The 26,092-nt window shown below is 34.0% G+C and overlaps 4 protein-coding genes across 5 annotated transcripts in view; 2 read left to right on the forward strand and 2 right to left on the reverse strand.

Moving 5' to 3' along the window:
- Positions 1 to 3,223: 3,223 nt before the first annotated feature.
- LOC126773277 (ribose-phosphate pyrophosphokinase 2) lies at positions 3,224 to 5,383 on the reverse strand. The gene has a single exon (XM_050494101.1). It carries the CDS (start codon positions 5,168 to 5,170, stop codon positions 4,142 to 4,144), a length of 1,029 nt encoding a protein of 342 aa, XP_050350058.1. The 5' UTR covers positions 5,171 to 5,383; the 3' UTR covers positions 3,224 to 4,141.
- A 941-nt stretch (positions 5,384 to 6,324) lies between these two features.
- LOC126773231 (histone H4 transcription factor) lies at positions 6,325 to 11,595 on the forward strand. Its single transcript, XM_050493988.1, has 7 exons — positions 6,325 to 6,577; positions 7,081 to 7,225; positions 7,604 to 7,845; positions 8,517 to 8,720; positions 8,994 to 9,211; positions 10,524 to 10,790; positions 11,200 to 11,595. Exons 1-7 carry the CDS (start codon positions 6,347 to 6,349, stop codon positions 11,540 to 11,542), a joined length of 1,650 nt encoding a protein of 549 aa, XP_050349945.1. The 5' UTR covers positions 6,325 to 6,346; the 3' UTR covers positions 11,543 to 11,595.
- Positions 11,596 to 11,653: 58 nt separating this feature from the next.
- The window catches only part of LOC126773247 (spermine oxidase-like), a 34,289-nt gene continuing 19,850 nt past the window's right edge, over positions 11,654 to 26,092 (reverse strand). The window contains exons 1-7 of one of the 2 annotated variants that reach the window (XM_050494054.1): positions 15,988 to 16,131; positions 15,442 to 15,612; positions 14,823 to 15,035; positions 13,848 to 14,055; positions 13,411 to 13,607; positions 12,180 to 12,554; positions 11,654 to 12,053 (exon numbers count right to left, since the gene is read on the reverse strand). In XM_050494054.1, coding sequence (XP_050350011.1) covers positions 11,816 to 12,053; positions 12,180 to 12,554; positions 13,411 to 13,607; positions 13,848 to 14,055; positions 14,823 to 15,035; positions 15,442 to 15,612; positions 15,988 to 15,995 — 1,410 coding nt within the window. In that variant the 5' untranslated portion in view covers positions 15,996 to 16,131 and the 3' untranslated portion in view covers positions 11,654 to 11,815. Of the gene's footprint in view, positions 12,054 to 12,179; positions 12,555 to 13,410; positions 13,608 to 13,847; positions 14,056 to 14,822; positions 15,036 to 15,441; positions 15,613 to 15,987; positions 16,132 to 26,092 lie in introns of those variants that run through there. The other variant, XM_050494055.1, reaches the window with a different exon arrangement.
- Positions 23,456 to 26,092, forward strand: part of LOC126773274 (uncharacterized) — a 33,492-nt gene continuing 30,855 nt past the window's right edge. Inside the window, exon 1 of the mRNA XM_050494098.1 lies at positions 23,456 to 24,187. Within this exon, the coding sequence (XP_050350055.1) occupies positions 23,631 to 24,187 (557 nt within the window). The 5' untranslated portion in view covers positions 23,456 to 23,630. The remainder of the gene's footprint in view (positions 24,188 to 26,092) is intronic.

Consider the following 26,092-nt stretch of genomic DNA (forward strand, 5'->3'; position numbering starts at 1 on the left):
GCACAGAATTACAAAAAAACAGGGCGAAGCCCAGTTGCTTAGGTACTAGAAATCCTAATCAAATTACATTTTTGGCTAATTTAAATACTATATCTATTTACAAGTTCTCGTCGGTTTATTTTTTAGGTAAATGTTTGTACATTATTATTTACTTTGTCGTACGAAACATTAGTTCAATTGACAATTACCTACTCTGTTCAATATTATGAATTCAGTTTTAATTCGTTATTTTCTCTTGTTAAGAATGTTGGGAATTTATAAAGTTAAATATTTTCTGAAGAATTGTCTTTATTTCGTATAATAGTTTTGTTACATAATAATTATATACCTCAATCTTAATAAGTATTAAAAAAAAATACATTTCGTCTTAATAAACTAATATGAATGAATTATTTTTACGGTTTAAGAATTTATTTCTCAAAAAAAAAAAAAATTACAATTCACTTTAAATATTTGAGAAAACAAGATTAACATACTTAAATATTACTTACTCATTTTAGATCTTATATAAAAAGGCGGCAGATCACTAGGTCCTGGGTTAAATTACCAGTTATTGGGATTTTTTGTCAAAAATCTTCAGTAGTAGTTCGGTGCCTCGAAATTGGAAGTGTGTACACTTCCGTGCCTCGGAAAACACGTAAAGCCGTTGGTCCTGTGCCTGAACTCTCTCCGGTCGCATTTGATTTGTCCTTATTTAGGACATATAATAGTGCACACACTTGTGCACTGTAATATATCTTAGTAGTACTAGTAGCTCACTTTAGCCACCGTGACCGAAATTGAAATCCGTCAGGAAGACATCATTATCATCCGATGTTCAGAATTGCAAAACTTTTGAGGCAAGATTTTTTTAGACACGTTTCCTCACAATGTTTGTCTCTTCCGAGGACAAGTTTAATTCAAATAAAAAAAACCCAGAGGCGTCTTTGCGATGTGCTAAGCGTATATTCGACCTTCATTATGCGGAAGTGGTTTATTAAAAAATTGACTGGTTAACATGCCACACCAAAAGTTGTACCTCGTAAGATTTATGAAAAAAAACTATTGATTCTAGTGTTTGTGATATTTTTGCCAAAACAAGCTTGAGACGCTCAAATAAAAACACAGTTAACACAAAATTCAGTAATAGGCAAATTATAAGAACAAATGAAATTGGCTGTTTATAATTTTACACTTTAAAAGACTTGTATGGCACTGTCGTATTATGAACCGCAAGTCCATTTTAATGTATTAAAAATAAATTAATACATATTCTGGTATTTACTTAAAAACTGATATTTGTATTTGATATTTGTATAGAGGCTTTTTTAAATACAGGAAAATAAATAAATATTTATAATAATCTATTAAGATTCAATAATAATAAATCTTAATTATATAACGCCGAGATGTCCCAGTGGTTAGTACTCGTGAATCTTAACCGATGATCATGGGTTCACCCGGGCAAGTCCCACTGAATTTTCATGTGCATAATTTGTGTTTATAATTCATCTCGTGCTTGACGGTGACGAAAAACATCGTGAGGAAACCTACGTGCGTCTGATTTCATTGAAATTCTGTCATATGTGTATTCTACCAACCTGTTGGGCTAAGGCCTCTTCTCCTCAAAAGGGAGAAGAGGCCTTAGCCGAACAGTGGGACATTAACAGGCTGTTACTGTAATAATGTATTAAAATAAATCAGTCGTTTAATTAGAATTAATAGCTGCTCTCCTTGATATAGCTACAGGCCGCCCAAGGATATGAAAATAGATCGATCACGCACTTCGGCTTTGTCTTGCCCACTGCTAATGTGCTGTAAATACTTTCATTCAACTGAAAAAAAGGAATATTAGTAGTTCCTTATATGTATACAAGGATGCAGTTCTTAATTTTCAATTTTTTGGGTGTGTAGCATGTCCTTTTATTATATTTAAAAGTGTAAATATTGCAAAAAGAAGTGCTTAAATAAATAATCTAAAAAAAATTAATAGTTGATACACTGGCCGGGTTCGAACCCGCGACCTTTGATATTGAAGTATTTTATTCACAGGGCTATCTCGGTTCTTAGTTACTAACCAGCTCATGTGTTCTATATCTGTAGAGACATATTTATAACATGAATGTATATAAGAGAATATTTTCAGTGCGTCTCATTTAATGACTTTATTTATAATCTAGCTAGGAAGACAACACATGACATGACAAATGATTGAAATTAGTATTTCAATAGTTTCGCTCTTTCCATATATCAAGTAGGTATTTAAACGCCCTTAATATTTTCTTTTTATAAATAAAAACTAAATAAAATCACATTATTTTACTACATTTCTTTGACGATACGTCTCATTGAAATCGACCTACTTCTGAAGCCAAACTTAGAATATTCTGTATTTACTACACGAATTAAAATTTATTACAAAATGTCCACAGAATATTATAAAAAATGTATCAAACAAAACGTCAGGCACTATTATTTATTTTATATCAACGTTTTTTCGTAAACGAAATACATTTTTGTGTATTAAAAATCGTATTATTTAAAAATAAAATAAGTAGCAAATAATAAAACTTTTAAAATATTTTATTGGTTATTCTTTTTGGCAGATAGAAAAATGATAGAAAGTAGAATATAATGAATTGTCATGACATGAAATAGGTACCCATAGAATCAATAATTTGTTTTCTTTATTAATAGATATTAAACAAGGCGCGCCCACAAACATACATTTGTAGATCACTGTCAACTGACCCCAGGTCAAGTTTTAACACTTAGCAGATATATTTTATGATGTAATGATACAAACAATGTGCTTCATACAAATATTTTCGTAATAACCTATTTTTTACTTTAGCGTTTAGAAATAATATTTTTAATAAGCTACCTTGTCTCATCTCTACTTTATACCTAAAAAAAAAACGAGTATACGTAACTCGTATTTTGCGTCGTATTATATTTTTTTATTTACTTTAATTATAGCAATATTATTATAAAGAGAATGATTTGGTTGTTTGTAATTGATAAACTCAAAAACTGATTTTAATATTTTTGTCTCAAGTAACATAGGATATATTTTATTTTAATATGTACGCATATATGAGCTCTTATGAACGCAATTGAATCCCACACAAGCGAAGCCACAGGTAGTGTTTAATATAATTTATTTCCTCACTTCTTATTAAAAGTAATTTTTATTGACTATTGAGTGATGTGAAAATTCAAAAACAATTGTCAATGAAAGAAAAAACAATCTAATTGTATTTTTTTATTAATGTCTTAGTTTATGGACCAAATATACATAGGTTATTGTAGATTTATAAATTTAGAAAAAAAAAATCTCTTAAAATATACTAATTAAAGGGCAACAAGCAATTGCCAAAAAATATATATTTTTTTAATTTTTGCATTCATACAATTTTTTACATACAACATAAAAACCAATTACAGATTCTCACTACAGCTTATTTCATTTAGAACTTACAACATTAAAGGCCACATTTGCTATTTTTAAGTTGCCATTGTATATATTTTAGTTAATTTTCACCTTTAACAAACAATATATATAGAGGATTTTTTTAAATTCATTATGCAGAAACTTGCTCTCAAAATCATGTATTTTAATACAAAATAAAGAAATAAATGAAAATATAAGTGAATACTCCTTGTAAAGGCCCTATTTTTCTAATGAATTTCAATATTAATGTATAAAATGTAAAGAAATCCAGAAACTCTTTTCATATTAGCTTTAATTACACTAATATTTATGTAAATGCACAGATTATTGATATACCTATTATATTTATGGCAGGTAAGATTTACATTTACACAGTATGAAAAATACTTATGTCATGAAGATTTTGTAACAATATATTTTTTTTTATAAAATAAAATGTTTATATATTTTTTTAAATTTCATGCATTGACATATTATGCCTATGAAACAATGCTATGCTTACATTAACTTAATGAGATTATATCTAAAACTAAATTATCTGGTTTCCAACATTTTGATGTATTGCATTGAATAAACATATCATCAGAATTAGCATTTGTAGCAAACAGACAAAATTTTTATAACAATGAAAAATTTTTAGTCAATTGACAAGCAGCTATTACTGATGTTGGAGACCTTAATCTAATAACATCGAAAACAAAGATTAAACTAATATGGAACATTAGAAAATAGATAGGAAACCGATTCTCCATTATGCGTACGCCGAACAGCCTCTGCTAACATCATAGACACATCAATACATTGTATTTTAGGGCAGTCTTGCATGTGCCTTTCTTGTGGTATAGTGTTTGTCACTACAACAGCTTCTAAGCAGGCATTATTGATACGAGAAATTGCAGGACCAGAGAAAATACCATGAGTGAGAATTGCATATACCTTAGTGGCTCCCGCTTCTATTAATTTTTCTGCAGCATGACAGATAGTTCCACAGGTATCTGCCATGTCATCAACTAAGATAGCGATTCTATCCTTTACATCACCTACCAGTACCATTGAAGCAACTTCATTAGCCTTTTTCCGTTCTTTGTGGATAAGGGCAAACTCAACATTCAAGCGGTCCGCAATCGATGTCACCCTCTTAGCTCCACCAGCATCTGGTGATACGACGATGCTAGTTTTCCAGTCAGGAATATTCTCTTTAATCCACTTCAATACCGCTGGCTCCGCGAAAAGGTTATCGACGGGGATATCGAAAAAACCTTGAATTTGTGACGCGTGAAGATCCATTGTTATTATATGATCCGCCCCGGACACAGATAAGATGTTAGCGACGAGTTTCGCAGTGATAGGAGCCCTGCTTTTGTCTTTTTTATCCTGCCTAGCATACGGAAAACACGGGATGACAGCGGTTACGCGAGATGCGGATGCTATTTTACAAGCATTTATCATTATAAGTAGCTCCATCAGATTATCGTTAATTTCACCACTACCACTCTGCACGATGTAAACATCTTCTCCTCGCACAGACTCACCAATCTCCACACATGTTTCCATGTTACTAAATTTCTTGGTTACCACTTTGCCAAGATCAATTCCGAGACGGTCGACGATTTTTTGCGCCAAATCGGGATGGGAGCTACCACTGAAAACTTTGATGTTAGGCATTCTGGTTGATAACGGGGAAGCAAGGTGATCTAATTTATTCACTACTTCTTCTAGAGATACAGTTGATTTCATCAGCGCCGTAGTGAAGGTTTGTTTGTTCCGTCGCCCACGATCAAAACGCCGGGATAGCTAATGCTAACAACAAGTACTACTTAATGCAACGTGGGGACTCGTGCTGAGCCGCAAATACGCCGAACTTTACGCGCTTGCAGCCTCGAACGCACGTTTTTATATTATATTGAATGAATTGTCAAGCAAGACAGCTTAAGCGATACAGGTGTGACCAGCTTATGTTACAAAAACAAATATTTATGTTATATTATAAAAATGTGACATAACTGTCTTATGTAACTTATTTGCTATAATATATGTAACTTATTTGTTTGGTCGTTTTGGTCACCCATATTTTAGTCTAATTCTTATTGCTCAAAATTATATTTAAGACACAAATATAATTTCAACAATAAATGTTTTTTTGCTTAAATTTAAAATTCTGGTACTTTATGTACTATTACACACTGGTACTTTATTGTACAAGTACACACTTCAATTATTTACTAATATTTTGTTTTAAAGTAGAAATAATCAAGCTCACCTAAGGTATTTCTACTGAAATAAATGTTTGTCTTTAAATTCCTTTTTTACGACAAGTATTAAGTTGTTATATAGAATTAAAAGATGCCTCTACTGTTTTCCTTTTTGTTAAAGTTTTAAATTTATTTCATAAAGAACTAAAATCTGAATAAGAATATCTAACGACAAAACGGAAATATAGTGTGGTCACATAATGAAACGTTAGATAAGGTATTAGGTACTAAGGTAAGTATTTCGTACTAAGTAGATCCATTGATTATTTTATACAATTTTTACCAAAATATGTATGTATATTTCAATTTATTTATATTTATTATATTGCATTTCATTTATTAATATTACATTGCTAATTAATGTTATTCATTAAAAACTATTTTGAATTTTGACGATGACAACACATTATGGTTTTGATGACAACACCATATTATCGAAATGGTATTTATTTTGAAACTTTTATAATGTCATTGTCAACAATTTGCCAAACGTTAGAACAACTTTTGGTAAATTATTGACCCCAAAAAAAATATTCATAAATTACTTTTTAACATATATTCCTGTAATCAAAATGACGAATATATGTTTTTCTATCAAGAAAATTGAATTATTTTCATAACCATTAATATATCTAAAATTGAATAGCTATATGTTGTAATAATGGAGGAAAATAATAAAAAATCAGAAACAACAAAATTAAAATTGGTCCGCTGCATGGAATGGCTTCAACATCAAAACGATCCAAAGAAGCTGTCCTTACAAAACCAAAACGATATACAGTTTATATGTGAAACGAATGCACATCGTAAGAAATTTTTGTTATCGGTAGCGGATGACCACGCTACTGTGCCGGCTGGTATCGACGAGCCAGCTATAGAACCAAAGGCCGTGGTAAATATCAAATTATTATTTATAATGTCCTTATATTGATATTATGGGTTGGCTTTAGAAATTCGCAACTCGATTTTGGGTGGGAAGTGGGGTGTACAACCCCTTGTACCACTCCCTGCCGCGGAAACCCATGGTTACCGAGATATTCATGATTAAAGTTTTGAGGATAAGTCACCTCCGAACTATCATTTTAGCCTAAAATAGTGCTGAGAGTTGTAAACCTTCCCCCTGTACCCCTCAACCAAGTTCCCACCCAAAATCGAGATGCGAATTTCTAAAGCATTCCCGTTATTATTCCTAATAACCTAAGGCTCTTTCTGTATTCCTGTATAAAAAAAAGTATATGAAATTCAACAATAGGTGGTTTTCAAAATAAAATGTCCACAGACTCTTTAATCTTTGTAGTGGAATCAAAGAAATATTTAATATATTTCAATACTAAACTTAACTTTGAAAAAAGGAAATAGAATTCTTTTTTAATGCTTAAATTATCAATGTGATAGCCTTTGCGCCGATTACGTGAGGAGCACCTACAAATGCTATGCGAATGGCAGTCGTGCAAGACCTACTTCACAAACTATCAACAATTTCAGAAGCATGTTGCTAAACATGTATCTGATCTGCGTGTTATAGATATAGAAGGAAATGGTAAGTTGGTTTTATATTACATATCTCAAAGACCTCTATTTAACTGTGTGAACTTTTGCTCTGTCCATATACAACTAGTATATTAGGAATAGTATAAACATATTGTTATCCAAACATAATAATCACATTAAAATAACTCAAGAGATGTGTTTTTGAAGCTTATAATAAGTTAATAGTTTAATAAAAGTATTGTTAATTAATAATCTGGTATTAACAAACAACAAAAATACAGTAACTTTTATGAGCCTATCCAAACTGGAGTTTTGATGATACTTACTGTCAAGCTGATTTTTTTTACCCACTACAGGCTCCGATCTGGTTCATTCCCATAACACTTATGAGGGAACCGTTCTTATTCTAGAATCTGTGTGTTTCCAGTGAACTATGTATGCTTATGGGATGTATGTGGCCATAGTACTTTTGACTTCCATGAGATGGTACGTCATATTAATTACCATGCATATCATGCACGACTACTAGCAATCGGCTTTAATGGGAGAGCAACCTTAAAATTGGAAAGATGTAAAAAGGACTCGACTAAAAGAAATCAATTGCCTCCATTGCAGAGTAAACATTGTTGCATGTGGGTTGGTTGTTCGGAGAGTTTCAATTCTATACAGGTGATTTAATATATTTTTAATTGATATAAACTTGTTAAAAAGCCGAGATGGCCCAGCACCAATCCGGGCAAGCACCATTGAATTTTCATGTGCTTAATTAGTGATTATAATTAATCTCGTGCTTAACGGTGAAGGAAAACATAGCGAGGAAAGCTGCATGAGTCTAATTTCACCGAAATTCTGCCACATGTGTATTCCACAAATCTGCACTGGAGCAGCGTGGTGAAATAAGCTCCAAAACCTTGTCCTCAGAAAGGCGCAGGCCTTAGCCCAGCAGTGGGATATTCACCGCCTGCTACTGTATAACCTTGTCATTGTTAGTCAATAATAATATAACATTGACAGCTAAATTGATTGTCAAATAAATGATGCTAAGCCAAAATGGTTAGGTGACAATAGGTTCTAAAGTGTTGCAGTTAATTTAATTATATAATTTCATTTAAATTAGTAATCCAAAGAGTATTCTGGACTAAGGGGGACTGGGGATAAACAAAATTCTCTTAATAGAATTACAGTATAGTGAATGAAGATATTACTTGTTTCTTATAATTTTATAGATTAATGCAGGACTTTACACAAAATTCCCATACAGTTCAATAAGTTTAAATAGCAAAGACATTAATTTGTTCAATAAGTTATAAAGTAAGATAAAACTTTTTATGTTGTTTTAGGTATTCTTCGACCATGTCAAGCAGCACATAAACAACTCAGACGAGTTTCTCTGTTCGTGGGCCGGCTGCGGTGCGGTATTCCCGCGACGAGTGTTGCTCACTATGCACGTTCGCTCTCATACACGCGAGCGACTTATTGCCTGCTTTCATTGCGGACATCACTTTGCTTGTAATAGAAAATTGAGTGACCATTTGCTTAGGCAGGTGAGTTCTTTTGTCTTACTTATTTTTAGTAAAGGAAGTTCCAAATATGTATTGCAGTTGTTTAATGAAGAACAACGAATGTCTCATGATGTCATGAGTAAACACCAAATATCATATCATGGTAAATATAAACGATTCTGATTCTAATTAATGTGTTGACTATATGAAGAACAAAAAATAGACATTATCAGGGATTACTTACTTCTTGCACATAACATTGTTTCTAAAGTGGTATTTTATAATTTAGACGTCTAAATACATTTATTTGTTCAGAACGTGCACTTGGGCGCCGGCTTTTCCTGCAGCATGTGTGGCATCACGTGCGCCAGCGAGTACCTCATGCGCGAGCACGAGCGGCAGCACGTGTCGGCGTACGCGTGCGCGCTCTGCGACATGTCCGCGCCCTCGCCCGCCGCGCTCGCGCACCACGTGCGCTACCGACACCTCGCCGACCACACGCGCACGCACGCCTGCCCGCACTGTCCCTACAGGTGACCTACACCACGTGCGCTACCGACACCTCGCCGACCACACGCGCACGCACGCCTGCCCGCACTGTCCCTACAGGTGACCTACACCACGTGCGCTACCGACACCTCGCCGACCACACGCGCACGCACGCCTGCCCGCACTGTCCCTACAGGTGACCTACACCACGTGCGCTACCGACACCTCGCCGACCACACGCGCACGCACGCCTGCCCGCACTGTCCCTACAGGTGACCTACACCACGTGCGCTACCGACACCTCGCCGACCACACGCGCACGCACGCCTGCCCGCACTGTCCCTACAGGTGACCTACACCACGTGCGCTACCGACACCTCGCCGACCACACGCGCACGCACGCCTGCCCGCACTGTCCCTACAGGTGACCTACACCACGTGCGCTACCGACACCTCGCCGACCACACGCGCACGCACGCCTGCCCGCACTGTCCCTACAGGTGACCTACACCACGTGCGCTACCGACACCTCGCCGACCACACGCGCACGCACGCCTGCCCGCACTGTCCCTACAGGTGACCTACACCACGTGCGCTACCGACACCTCGCCGACCACACGCGCACGCACGCCTGCCCGCACTGTCCCTACAGGTGACCTACACCACGTGCGCTACCGACACCTCGCCGACCACACGCGCACGCACGCCTGCCCGCACTGTCCCTACAGGTGACCTACACCACGTGCGCTACCGACACCTCGCCGACCACACGCGCACGCACGCCTGCCCGCACTGTCCCTACAGGTGACCTACACCACGTGCGCTACCAACACCGACTTTTCCCTTTGAAGTGGTCAACTTCGTCAGATGGCTTCGACCTAGTTGTTGAAAAAAGACCCCCGATTTCGCTCGATCGCTTCTTTTATAGAGCGTGTATTGGAGTTTCGGAGGTCGCTTCTTACTTTGATATTTTTTTAATAAGATCTGACGAAGTGACTAAGGATTTCACGTCGTTTTCGCATTAGCTCTAGAGACTCTACCGAAGGTTTGGACCTCTTGCCGGTTTTTTGCGCTTGATAGAATTTCGTCCCTTCGTCCCTAAGAATACCCACCACTTGGTCGAGTTCTTGGTTGATGTCAACGTCAGTGTTGGTTTCCAAGGCAGCGAATCGGTTTTCCAGTTTTAATTGAAATCTAGTCTAGTAGTCTAGTAGTAGTTTTGATCGGAATGTAGACCTCATTAGACGAGCGCGCTCGAGCTTGTAGTCAATATTTAGAGTGCCTCGTACAAGTCGTTGATAACTTCCGGTTTTGAACCTTGTGATAATAAAAAATATAATTTAAATATTTTTCTAGAGCCGTAACAAAATGGGACCTTCAGAAACATATTCCAACACACACGCGTAAGAAAAAGCGAAGGAAACGTAAAGAAGAGACCAGTGACGTAGAGTTATCCGAAGGTAATTCAGAAGAAGAAGTTAAGAAGGAGAAAGTAAAGAAACAGTATGCGTGCCATATGTGTCCTGAGAAGGAAGTGAAAATCTTCTCGAGAGGGACGAGGTTGACCACGCATCTTGTTAAAGTCCACGGGGCTCAGTGGCCCTTCGGACATAGTAGATTTAGGTACGTTTTTTTTATTAAATAAGGTATCTTACACAGTATGTTACTTAATAGACCGCAAGATATTGACAGAGTTATTTGTTACAAGTTTTGCGATTTGAGGGATCGAATTAAATCAGTGGATAAAGAATAAGCTCGCCAGCAATAAATGGCGCACTTATGTACTACATTACAATGGCCTGTTACAAATATTAGTAACAGGCTGTTTTTAACTAAACATTGGCATAAGCACTGTAAGAAATATTAACCATCCTTTACGTCATCAATGCGCCAACATTAATCACCTTTAAAACTGGAATGCAGCAATGCTTAGTATTGCTCTTTGGCGATAGAATTAGAAGGGCACAAAGCCCCAAGTAAATTCAAATGTTATAATAATAATAATAAATAATAATTACTCGTTTGATTACAGGTATCAAATAAGCGAAGATGGTATGTACCGTTTAACCACAACCAGGTTTGAATTTGAAGACGTCTCCAAAAAAATTGTCGATGGTTACAGCTGGCCCAAGGAGTCGCTAACAAATGAGTTTGAATTCAATCTTAAGCAAACAGCAGATGCCACCGAAACATCACCTCAAAGATTTGAGATAACACTTAAAAATAATGGTGATACGAATGATGAACAAGATGATAATTCAGATGAGAAAAATACCAAAAATAATAAAGCAGTGGAAATTATGATGTGCGATGTCGACGAACACGGCAACATTATTAACACTGAAACTATTCAATCCGATGTTGTTTACACTTAGCAAGCAATGTGATAATAATATTAATAAATACTATTTGACTGTAAGATGTATGTAAGACTTCATATTATAAATGTAATTCACCATTTTATCATTACAATAAAATTATGCATATTCGATTTAATAAAATAATGTTTATTTTAATGTATATTTTTTTTTATTTCTGTTACAACATATAAAATTATATCTCGATATAAAAAACTATAAGTGATTAACACCAACACCAAATAATATAATAGATAAAATTTTTATTTTTTTTCGATATTTTTTGATAAATTATTTTTTAAAACTGGCAATCAATCTTTCTGCTTCTCGGTATCCAGCTTCTACAGCGCCGTGGACGGCTGAATGTCTATGATGTGACGTCGCCTCGCCCGCGAAGCAAACAACGGGGAAATTGTTACCGTGATATAACGGCTCGGATAGAATTATAGCACTTCCGCCATTTTCCTCTGTGGCAACACTGCGGTACGAATAGGCGCCTCTAGCTAGAGGATTTGACGCCCATTGCGACCTGAAATAAATCCCCATGAAACTTTTGGTGTACGAATAATGTTACTGTTTACTGTTTGTCTGTTGTGTTGTCACTAACTTAATGTGTTTTAAGTAAAAAAAAAAGTTTTGCTAAAGCTATTATTACCTCAATATGGACTTCACCGGTGTTACATTAAATTCCTTACTGAAAAACACTTCCAACAGCTTAACGATACCGACTTTAACTCGTTCCTCGCTTGTATTCTCCATCTTCTTCGCGCCTTCTCCATAAATCCAAGCCAAAAGCAAATTGGGATGATATTCCACTGTATTGAAGCCAGGAATTTCGGTAACCCATTGTTCTTCGCTTGTGAATTTAGCTTTATCTTCTTTTCTCCATAAAACATTGAAACAAGCTGGTGTTTTTGGCCACCATGGCTTTTCAAACTCTATATAGATTTTATCGAGCACGCACAATTGTAGATTATTGATTGCATTGATCTTATCAGAGGGTAAAGGTGGATTGAATAATTGGTGGTGCCTGAAATTCATATAGTTATATTATGACATATAGTGCTTATACTCTTGTAAAATAAACAAAACAGACATTGTAAATGCTTTTGGCAATGGCCCTAAAATGATCATGGGTTAATAATACTCATTCATAAAAGTTCAATATAAAATTTTGTAATAAGAAATAAACAGACGCCCAAAGAATTGTCAAAGAAATTTCTCTTTTATAATATAAGTATGCAGACGGACAAATAAGCTACCAGTTAGTAACATTGGTTGACATTGGCGATCGCGAATGTGCCACCAACCTTGAAAACTATTATGTCCCTTTTGCCTGTGGTTTCACTGGCTCGCTCACTCCTTAAACCGAACACAAACATGTAGTATAATATTTGATGAGTGGGTGATAACTAACGAGATACTATGAGCCACTATGTATAAGTTGTATAATATAAATCTAATATCTACTAAAAATAAGTGAGATTCATAGTAATACTAACAGCCTGTTAATGTCCCACTGCTGGGCTAAGGCCTCCTCTCCCTTTTGAGGAGAAGGTGTGTAGCTTATTCCACCACGCTGCTCAACAACGACAGAATTTCAATGAAATTAGACACATGCAGGTTTCCTCGCGATGTTTTCCTTCACCGTTAGGTACTAGATGAATTATAAACGCAAATTAAGCACATGAAAATTCAGTGGTGCTTGCCTGGGTATTTGAACCCACGATCATCGCGATTCATGCGTTCTAACCACTGGGCCATCTCGGCTAGATGTAAGTGAGATTTATTGACGATATAATAAATTATGATCAACAAAAAAAACAAATGCAATATTGACTTTAAATAAATTCTCATTAATGTTATAAATAATTGGCACTTGTTACCTTTCTTTTAAAACTCCAAGAGATACAGTAACGATGACGCTTTTCGCTGCATACAAACTCCCGTCTTTACATTTGATTTGTACCAGAGGATTTCCGGCATCTAGACCCGGTTTACTCGTTCGCCATTTTATGCTTTCTACCTCTTTCTTAAGGTGTATGTCGATTGGTAGTTCTTTTGAGGGATCGGGAAATTTGTTCTGGATAATAAAAATAATCGATTCAAAAATGGTCTGCTTAATTATAATTTTGTAGTTCGTTTAAATATCAAATAAAATATTAGTTTATAAATAGTATAAAATATAAATAGTAGTAATATTAGTTAATAAATAGTCGTAGAATAAATACTTTGAAATATTTTAGTCAGTTTTTATTAATTTCTTATAACTCGATTATATAGCCAAAATTATTATCTTCATCCAAAATTATATCGAACTTACCAAGAGAATATCAAGTATAGTCTTATAACCCCTTCCTTTCCAGTTAAGCATAAATTCTCCTTCACAATTCGAAAACACCTCTAAGCCTTTTAAAGATTTCCCTTTCTTTGGATCAATCTGCCCACCGACATGGTTATTTTTCTCAAACCATTCCACAAAGGATTGGGCTAATCCAGGGTCTTTTTTTAGAGTTGGATTGGTCTTCGCCCTGAAAATTTAAGACTCAGGAATTAATGTGACTTTACCGCTGTCTGTACAAGGGAAGATATCTACTATATTTTATTTTCTATATTTTTTTAATTTAAATTTGCGTTATTCGTTATCATGATAACGAAATCACTGTTTTAGATGCACGTATAAATAAATATACGTTTATTTTATGCCAATATGAAAGATATTGAAATCAATTTTCGAGATATTTAAAATGCTCGGTATCAAATACACCATTTCGTAAATATAAATATATATATTTCGACATCGGTGCAGTGTTATATTCGAAGCACCAAATTTATCTCCGCAATAAAAACAGAAACACTTGACGAGTTAGTGAGTTACTTATAGTGAATAAGTTGACTATTTTGACATGACTGTATTTCGCTCGTGGAAGGTCAATCTTAAAGACTAGTTAATTGCGAGAGCTATGATGATGTACAAGCGTCCGCACAAACATAGTGTTATCTATTTCATCATGCAGAACCTCCCCAAAGTCTCATCCTGATTTCTATCAGGAGCGTGTCACAATCAACTCCCTAGCTCTGGTCTGCTAGTGAAAGTATTTTGTCAAAAACACCTCAGAACAACAATTTAATTGATTCGACTCAGGTTTGTAGTCTACTCGTATTGTACTCCAAGATCCGCAAGATTAAATTAAAAAGAACATTGGCAGTTAGTGGATCATAACAGGTATTTACAGGCGACTAATCTGTTCTTATATATATCTTAAAATATTTTTAAGATTCTATTGTAAATACTTACGCATTTCGTATACATGCAGAAATCGATCCTTTAGTATTCTTGTTAGCAGTAGCTAATTCGTCATTCAAAGCTTGAACGATTCCTTCGCCCGCTTCAATGGGCATTAAAGTACCGTTTGACAAGACGAAATATTTTTCGTCTGGTTTTGGTCTACCCAAGAGATCTAATGGATTTGCTAGACCAAATACAACATTGTCTTTTTCACCGTGGCACCTGAAACGCATGAAATTTATGTTTAATGGAAGTAAAACTTATGTCACTTTCGTAGTATTTTTTTTTAAATTGATAAATTTCTTTTATGTGATTCTTCAACAACGTGTACACTGTTAAAATACTATAATATAGCAAAAGACATTGGCACTACAATAAATAATATAAGTACACGATTTAAATGATAAATGCATCTCCAATCACTGTATCTAAGATATTTTTTATCTTGAACCTGTAATTACACGGAGAAAGCTGATCATCCAAGCGAAGTACAGCAACACTTTTGTATTGAAGTTTATTGTAGATAACCTGGTGGTGGCGGTGGTTTGTACATACATAGACGAGTCTACAAACAACCTACCACCGTTACATATATATCACAGTTCCACTTTTAAATATGATAACTCACCAAGCGGCTCCCAAATCAAGGAAACAGTCACCATATTCCACAGTACGTATTCTACCACCAATCTTATCAGCTGCTTCCAAGCCGAGCACCTTTAAGCCGGCTTCGTGAAGTTTCCGCAGCGCTGCAATGCCGGAGGCACCACAACCAACAACTATTATGTCCATAACTGATCTGGAAATACAAACAAGTCATCTTACCAGTTAGTAAAATTAACGAGTGCATAAAATTTATCATTCGTATCATCGGACGCTGAACTTTTATTAAACTTTTATGGACATAATGTCAATATATATGGACATATTATATTATAATAATTTCAAATACATAATCATAAGGCGAATAAATTTAAGCGAATTCTGTGACGGAATATTCGCGAACGTTTTATCTATAAATACATGAACATTAATTTCTATTGCATGCATGAATTGAAATAGATATTCATCGATCAACAATGTTTGCGCGAATGTTTGCTCGAATCTATGTACTAATGTGTAAGCACCAGCCTTAGAAGTGGGGTTATTTTAATAAAAATTAAAAGACACTCACGTGACCATTTTGTTCACAATTAGCACTCGCCTTGTGAAACCGAGAAAATCTCAAGTTTATCTAGCCGACTGACCTCATCTCAACCAACACGAAACTTTATTACGTAACTGATAATGGAATAATTATATTAAATTTACTTATATTTACTTATAAAGTTACGAACACCAAGCTCCAGTGTTTTTATTGCATTATATACATTGATTTAATGATATAATCATTCTGGTTTTTACGGTAAACACATGAGGATGTCGTCCGGATACGTGCTAGCCGCTCATGGATTGTTATATCGCTTAATATTATGTGTATAGTTATTGAACTTTACAGGCCAAGGTTTTTATGTAAATTCATATAAAATATATAAAAATATAAACGAGGAACTTGTGTATAATAAAATAGTTTTGTTTAAAGTTATTCCATTTTATTTATTTATTTATTGAAGTAACTACAAGCAGTTGGAATAGTACTTGATTAAACCTATGTATGTTGCAGAAAAATAAAATTTTGTCTATATTCTAATTTAATAACATAAAAAATGTATATCATATGTACAAGCTGTAAGCTGTAAGCGTAACAGGCGCTTAATAAAATGTTATTTGATATATCGAACTCGCGCAACTTTCGCGTTCAATATTTTAGTAATATTTTGTTGAAATATTATTTGTAATTGCACATTCATTTTTTAATGTTATAAAGTATATTGAATTGATGTAACTAAAAATATTTAATGTGCGTCTAGACCATAGTTAGGACTGCTGTTAAAACTAGACATGCTACATTCTTTGACAACCCGCCCGTCCTGTGACATGAAACGGCGTCAAGCAACTCGGTAGGAAGTCCATACTTCGTGATCTACTAATAAGGGCTGAAAAGTTGGTATGTGAAAGTTGTAATTTTTTTATCTGCATTTCATATAATTGGTTTTTCTTATACGATATTATGGTCATATCCTTTTTTGTTACCTCAATACTTTCAACTGGACAATATTAATTACTGAGCTATATGTATATCGTGATATTTGGTATTTTAATGTTATCATTTATACGTGTTGATGACATCAAAACTATAGTCCTATGATAGCGTTATCCCCGCAGTTGTTGCAATATTGCGTCACAGTATGAGCGTAAACATTGACACCTGCAATGATACAAGATAAGAAACAGTTTTGAGGACCTAATTTAAGACGAGGATGCGATGCCAAATTTAATTTTTATTCCATATAGATTAAATATAAAGTACATAAAGGATACTGCGTATAAATGTACTTTGAATTGATAAATAGAACAAAGCGAATTATTATGACAGGAACAATTAAATATTTTAGTAAAAAAACAACCCGTCAATGTCCCATTACTGGGCTAAGGCCTCCTCTCCCTTTTTAAGAGGTTTGGAGTCCATTCCACCATGCTGCTTCAATACTTGTGGCAGAGTTTCAATAAAATTCAACGTATGTAAATATTCTCACGACGTTTTCCTTCACTGCACGAGATGAATTATAAACACAAATTAAGCAGTTAACCTGTGGAGTTTGCCTGGACTTGAACGCGTGATCATAGGATAAGATTCACGCCGTCAAACCACTGGGCTATCTCGGATCTTTAAATATTTTTGTAAAAATAAAACTTCGAAATGAATTTGTATATATCCTTAAACTAAAGAAATTAAAAAAATATAATTTTTAATAACGTTGAAGAAAATAAGGACAATATAAAAAATATTGTTTTTAAGTTACATTTGATCAATGTCTGAATAGGTTTTAAACATAGATTTTATTGTGTTAATGGTATTTACTTTTTTTTCTTGGCATAAAAAATAATCTAATTTATCCACAGCCACCAAACCGGTCACGGAAAAAGGTTTTTTTATCTTTGTCTGGCGAGTATATACGCTAGTTGAGCGCAAGTTATTCTGCCAATGTCACGTATAAAATACACATGAGATCAATGGCTCATTACCGTTAACGGTTAAAAATTATTCATCCTATCAAATACAAATAAATGGTCATCCTAGTGAAGAAGCAACCTTATACTGATGGTGCGGACATCGTAGTTTCAATAATGTCTAGATTTATCACTTAAAGCGGGAATAAGAACGAGTTTAATACTTCATACTCATAAATATTTCATATTCAACATTACTTCCTGACGCGCAATTAAAAACTTCTAATAAATTTTAATTATTACAGAGTAGGTACAGGTTAAGACTTAATAGGCATTTTCTTCCACTAACCCGCTAAAACTTAATTTATGTCTGTGAACATTTTATCTATATACATATACTGAAGACGGCAGTGCCTATATTTCGTTTTCACACTGCGAATGTACAGCGGCCATGACGGTCACATTTTTGAATATTATTAAAAAAATATTGCTTCGAAACAAGAACGACTTAATTTTAATGGACTTAAATTGAGTAATTCATATCATGATCGGCGGTGATGAAAAACTTCACAGCACGACAAACAAATAAACGTGAGAAAACCTGTCGAATCGAAATCTGTCACATATGTATTCGAAAACCCACAATTGAGCAGCGTGGTGGATTAAGCTATAAATTTTCTTCAGTTGGCTAATCTCTCTTGTGAATGGCCGCCGTGGTTGAAATCGATCAGGAGGACATCATCATCATCATAACCACAGGCACAAGAGATATAACATCTCTGTTGTTCCCAAGGTTGGTGGCGCATTGGTGATGTTACGATTGGTTAATATTTCGTACATCGTTAATGTCTATGGGCGGTGGTGATCACTTAACATCAGGTGGCCCATATGCTCGTCTTATTTATTTTTCTACCTATAACATAAATAAATAAATAATATACTGGGACATTATTTACACACGGCCATCTGATTCCAAACTAAGCGGAGCTTGTACTTTTCAAACCAGAAAACTTATATTCTACATATATTACATTACTTTTATAAATACATCTTTATATAGATAATTACATCTAGACTCAACACAAACAAACGTGTTCATGCACACAAATGTCTGTCCTGGGTGGGAATCGAACCCACAACCTTCGGCGTGAAAGGCAAGTATCTACCAACCACGCCAACCAGCTCGTCTCCTATAACATACAAAAGGAGTAAAGATAAATAAAAAACTGATTTACATATTCCATGCAAATCGCTAATATCTCTCCTGTATTATGCACTCCAAACAGTTCTTGATTAATTTACATTATTTATAATACAAAGCTATTCCACATGTTTACTCATAACTTATAATTTAATTTTACTTTCAAAGGTCCGATTACAACTTCGCGGATATTCAAAACGTAAATTTTTCGCGAATCCATAGTGAATATCATAGATTATCAAGATCTCGAAGAATGAAAACGCGTTGATGACCAATGAAAAGTTGTTGATTTGTTTTTACATTTATTAGTTTATTGTTTGGAAAACGCTATAGTCGCGCGAATAGATGTTTTACATAAATATCAATTATAAAGCATACTTAGAAATAAACATTTCTCTGGTAATATAAACCGGTGGTAGCTTTTTTATTTGATATAATTTGTAATAATCTAAATTGCTTTAAGTTATATAAGTCGCATTTTTGAGTTTAGGCGGGCAGCTACCGTTCCTCACGCACGCGCGTAACTGCGCAAACAGGTTTATACAAATAAGTGCAAAGCGATAGTTGAGCGGATAGCTCAGCTTTTAGTTGATAAATTATAATTATATTTTTAAATTATACATCCATGAATAAATCAATGAACTTATACTTATCATTTTTTATACATATTTTTATCAACAAATTATACATTTAGATAGATATTGAATTTACAGTTTTATTCAATATCTAATTACCTTGCACGGTCACCGAACCCGCCTGCTGCGTCGGTGGTCTCAGATTCGATTCTCGTTTATGATATATACACATAAGTACATATATTTGTCGTGTTTCCGTTAACCTACATATCGAATAAAATTGTTTTATTATGCAATATTTGATTCATCTCTAAAATAAAAATAAGCTACTCACGTTAGTACTCAATAAATTTATATGAAATCATTAAAATAAATTAAAACGCTTAAAATATCTATATGTGTAATTATATTAGTTAATGTTTAATTTCTTTTTGTTTTTTTTTTGTTTTTATTATATAGATGTTATTGTATAAATTTTTCCATACATTTATTTTAGCTTTATGTTTGCAGAGTTTGTTTGTCCTGAATAAACGTTTTATTATTCTTACTTCCAGTTTTTATTTTACCTTTCGCTTATTTTTAATTAAAAGTTAAACATATCTAAATTATGGCCTTGGTCAGAGTTAGATATTCAACTTAGTAAAAAAAATTAAATAAGGAACTGTAATAAATTTTAACGTACATAAAACAATTTTCGCATTGATTAGTAACAACTTAATTAATTTTGAAATAGTTTTATTTAATAACAATTGGGTGAATTATTAATTTAGGAAAAACGATCCAAATTTAGTTTTTTTGTTAATATTTTTATTTATATACACGTTATTGCATAAGGTATGATAATATAAATATTATAGAGATCATTGGTGCCTGAATAAAATAAATAAAATAGAGTAAATAATCATAATTAAAAAGATTGTCTGTGTGTGTAAGCGTCCCACGGAATCAAACGAATTATATCTAATATCTAAATAATTAAAATTATTAAAGTACTTATCAGTTCCATGGAAGGAAGCAGTTCTTGTTATTAAAGTTATTTTATTTCTAAAATCTTTTACGTTATATTTCTTTATTTTATATTAATTTGTAAAAAATAGTTTTTTTTTTAATTACTCTGAATACAAAGTTATTGCACGTTAGCTAGTCTAAATTTGCATGTGACAGTATAAATGGAATTATTTGTAATATATAACATAAAAATAAATACCTATAATTTTGTTGTTGGTTCTAATATAAATGAATAAATGTACTACTAATCATTGATCTATGGGCAGATGTTTTTTTATATATTTAAATATTATGAACAAGTCATTTGTAAAGAAACTATCGTAGTCACCGCTTGAAAAATTGCTTATATGATAATTATCTATATTTAATTATCTATTAATAATGTTTATATGTCTTATGAATATACTTTTTTTTATTGTGATTTTTAATAAGCGTGTCGCAAGCTCGTGGCTCCAGCTTTATTATATTTTTTATTCGTTCATTGCTTCGTCAGTTAAGTAGCTAACATGTTCGTCTGCAGATAACGAGGCCCCGGGTTTGAAGTCTTTCTGTATACATATATTCTCAGTATGAATAGCAACAATTAAACCTTCCTTTTTAAACTCCAAACCTTCTCCTCAAAAAAAGGAGAGGAGCAGAAGACTTTAGCCCAGCAGTGGGGCATTCACAGGCTGTTACGAATAGATACATTTTATATCCGAATATTAAGAAACCGCTAAAGCGTACATGCTAAAAGTAACGGATATTAGCATAATGGCAATCTTACTTATAAAAAGGTTAATTAAAATGCACAAAAACCTAACGTCTTCGTTTTTTTGTGGGACATTTTGTATGAAAACATCTGCCATGCAGGTGTTATCCACGTGCCAGCCTGGATGTGCATATGATTAAACTTGATATCAAATTTCTATAATCTGAGAACATATGGCTATTTACCAAAATATTTTTATATTTTGCATGGACAATATGTATGTATTTATAATGTTCGACTTTCTAGGTAAGTAATATATTAAGCAAACCTTTGATTTTGTTTATTGATTCACCTTATCGAATTTTGATCTGTTCTTTGAAAACATATTCGTTTTTTAATGTGAAAATTTAGTACCTAATAATATTATATATAAGTCATAATAGCATCTTCTATCTTCTTAAAAAAATCAGAATCTAAAACTATTAAAGTGATTGATCAATTCTCATATATAAATCAAAAAATACAGAACAAAGCTGGAAATTATATGAAATTTAATGGTGAATGAAAACTTTTTTTATCAGTTTATGTTGGAGCAGTAATAAAATCCTAGCAGAGCCCATATTGGAGTGCGTGTAAGTTTAATTACAGGTCTCAGGAATTTATACATACATGTGAGATCCCATGATTGGTAGCGGTTTGACGACTTGCAATGCTTATGGGCAGATGTGACCACTTACTACCGAGTGGGCAATGACTTATCTGTCACCAAGCTGAATGTCATCACAATTATATTAATAGTTTTTAGGTGATATGGAGAGTTAAACAGACATTTTTAAATAGTGTCTGTTTACATTTAACAACGAAACTTCTTTTACAGTCTACTTACAAATGTTGCTTGCTGCTGTTTAATTAAAGATTGATTTATCTCTTGCTGACATTATTAATCTGACATTTGAAAGAAGAAGACAGCAATGTTTAACTAATCAGTCACCTAGGAGTTGTTTATGAGTAAGGCTGCTAATATTTCTTTTCAAAATTGTCTTATAATGTTACTACGTATATTCCAATTGGCTCGTAAATTGCATATACCTAGGTATACGTATACATTAAAATAAATTCGAAAATAATTTATGAAAAATTCTGTCTACCTGAATATAATCCATGTAATCCTCTTACTTCTCCTATAGTTCAGGCTGATACAGTCACTGAGGTTCATCTTGTCAAGGTCATGCCGATTGTTTTCGATTTATTAATAATGGTGCGACGCCACGCTTGTTTAAGCCCTTATCTATCGCCTTAATACCCATAACTGTTGTAGTAAGCTTTTGAGGCGGATTTCTGTTGGTATAACTGCCAGTAATCTAGATTGGTAATTTAAGTAACCTAGTAATTTTATTATAGGTAGTAAAATTGAGGAAAGGGTGAAATTAGGTAGAGCATTTTGTGATACACAAAGTGCTGTTGGTTGGTCCAATATCGTCGGGAAATTGATATAAATTTCAAATTTTAATTATATAATCTTAAATTTTGTAACATAAAATTAATAACTGCCGTTTTAAATTTCATATTATTTTTTGCTTATTAAAAATACCACGAGCATCAAACCATTCTATCTACACGATTACTATTGTAAGCGTTTATCTGGTATATTTTGAATAGAGCTTTGATGAAATAACATTAAGATAATAAAGAACCCACTCGGATAGTTTTATCTTCGTATTTGGCCTTTGATATATTTTGAAATTCTCCAATGAAATCGCAAACCTTGACCCTGTTTGTAGAAAACTGGTTTTGCACTTATCTGACTTATGGGAATTTAGTTTAGTGTCAAAACAATGAAACATAATTAAGCGATAAGAATCAATTTGTGAAGACTATGGCTCACGTGTAAGAATAGTTAGAACTATTTCAAATATGTACGATAAATAACTTTTCATTCGAGTTGACAAACATTACAGTCACGCGTCTCATATTTAAACAAACCATATTTACTTTGTACAACAATTGGCTCACGGGTTTGTTTTAAATTAAGACAATTGTGTTTGTAAGTATTATTCATTGTAAGGGGAGGTTTAAAGGTAGAGGCGACCGTGGTGGTTGGTTTCACTATGCACCCTGCACCGGTTTGATTGACATAATTACGAGTGGGCAGGTAGAGAGCCGGGGGGAATCAGTCGAGCCGCGTCCGCCGCACGTAGTGGCCGTATTGTGTGCGAACGTAACGTCGGAACCGGCCCGAATGCCGGGGAACCAGTCGGAGCGATGGCGGTCCGCGGCGTGAGAGCTGCGCTATGTTGAAGCATGCACAGCGGCCGCCTGCGGCGAATGATGCCGACCACCGCTACCAAAACATGCCGCGGCGGCCGCACCACCACCTCCCGCTCAATGTCTCTACTCTGGACTCCTCCAAGCACTCCGTTGGAGGTACATCTGCCAGTGTTAGCCCTGGAGCTCAGCCGCCTACCACCACCGCCCCCGTGTCTGTAGTAACACCCATACCGGTGGCATCTCCTCCGAAACTCGCAAACGGAACGGCTACCGGAGTTCCTTCCAGCAGGCCTGCTCTCACGAGGGCGAGGAGCACGCGGGCCGCGACCGAAGAAGCCTTGACGTCGTTAGCCTTACTGTGCCTCGTTAGTTTACTCTTAGCATTATTAGCTTTACTATTCCTACTGAAGATATCCGCGCCCGCGACAAGTGCTCCCGAGGAATTCGCAGTGGTATACGAAGTGACGTTAGCTTTGTGCGCGTTGACGCTATCATTGAACCTCTGCTGTCTGCTAGTGTGTGCTATCCAGTTCCTGTTTGCGGTGAAGTTGGTGCACTCCCCCTCGGCGCCTAACGGCCGGTGAGTTGGTATTTGCACATCAATCAATCCGTGCTCTCTAGAGCCGGCCTCCAATATTATCCGTTAAAATACCTCAGAACCGGTTTCGCTGATTACGTTCCAGTATGTTAAGATACAATAAAATGACACCGCTCGAGGAATTCGTACAGATTAATTTAAATATATAACTTTATTTAACATTACTCTTCAGTTTCATCTCGTCGATGTTATAAAAGCTGTGAAATATATAATCGCTCAAACAACTCGTAATATCACGGAGATAGTAACGGCGTTTATTGGATAAGTTTTTTGGCCACGGATTGTACGATTATTGATTCTGATGATAATAAATAATAACAGTTCGTAACTGTTTTGCGAAGTAGCGTCAGTAAGCGACGTCGATCATGTGAATATGAAATTCAAATTTAAAATTACCGGTTTTATTTAATAAAATCCAACATATTTTGTATTGTATCGTTATTCTATGGAAGATATTTTTTTCTGCTGTAGGCAGGTGTTAACGGTCGCTATTGGCAGTTATTTGTGAATGGTCCGATAAAAAATGTTCCGCGTTCAACGGTTGATATTGATAATATCGGTACAAGCAAGCGCTTGATATTACTTGCATTGCTATCATATCCTTGTTATGTGACATTTATTTCAACGAATATCATTAACGAAATGCTTGTTCGTAAAAAGTAGTTACAAAACGATTGTGGATAAAATTACGAAAAAAAAAACAAGAGATACGTTTTTAAACTTTGTTATATCTTATTTTTAAATTGATCTATTAAGCTTATTTTAAAATATAAATAATTAAAAGGTTAAGAACGATAGATTTTCTTAATTATAAATTTAAAATCTAAACAAAATAGTACATTTTTATTTAAAAACTTTTTCTATAAAGCGTAACATAAAAATAAAATCGTGGCTTCATGATAAAATGCTTACTTGCAATGTTACAATAAAAGTTGTCTTAACCGCAAGTTTCTATCAACACAAGGTTATAAAAACGAAACATCTACACATAAAGACGTACAGACGAACGGAGTACCGGTGCTCGGCTTCCGTACTGATTATAGCTGTGTCTTGTGACCGCATAGCGAAGGGTGCGCAGGAATAGTGCTGATCAAGTTTATGTCTAACGAAATAAGTAAATAAAACGAAATTATTCTATAACTAAATATTATTTTAATGTTTAATCTATTCTATTAGTACATTCTTAACATATAGTTCTGACATAACTATTGTAAATTGCTAACCTAAAAAATATTGTCGATGATATTGACAATAACATTTTAAATATTATTTATTTAATTCGATTAAATTTTTATTTAATAAATATTATTTATTTAATTCGATTTTAAATCGATTTAAATAAATATTATCAATGACGATAGTGTTTATATGATAGGATTGATAAAAAATACTATTTTTTAAGACTTGAATCAATAAATTAATTTGCGGGAATAGTTTGATTGTATTTATCAAATTTTAATCATTAAAATAATTGATGGCATTAATTTAAATAGAACTATTAATGATATTAAGCGAAATGCCAGACATACTCTTTTGGTAGTTTTAGCTTTAGTTCTTTACATTTTAAGTTCTATGTAGCTAATTGTAATTTAGAACACTTTAGATTTCAATTAATAATAAAAACTTAATACACAATAATTATAGCTTTAAAATTTTTGGTTCTAGTTTTTTTAAGATATATTTCAATGTTATTTTTTTTATACTTGAACGCAATTATATCCTTTAGTTGATCTTTGTCTATGCCTTAAATTGTGTTTTGTCAATTAATTGACAATCTGTTTTTTTAAATGTTGCCAATTGTTTAATTTAATTGTTTTGTTGTAAATTGTTCATAATGTCTCATTCAAATATTATCACATACTTGTGATCTATATAAATACGTGACAT

The sequence above is a fragment of the Nymphalis io genome, chromosome 14 (assembly GCF_905147045.1).
Source record: "Nymphalis io chromosome 14, ilAglIoxx1.1, whole genome shotgun sequence".
Taxonomy (NCBI): Eukaryota; Metazoa; Arthropoda; class Insecta; order Lepidoptera; family Nymphalidae; genus Nymphalis; species Nymphalis io.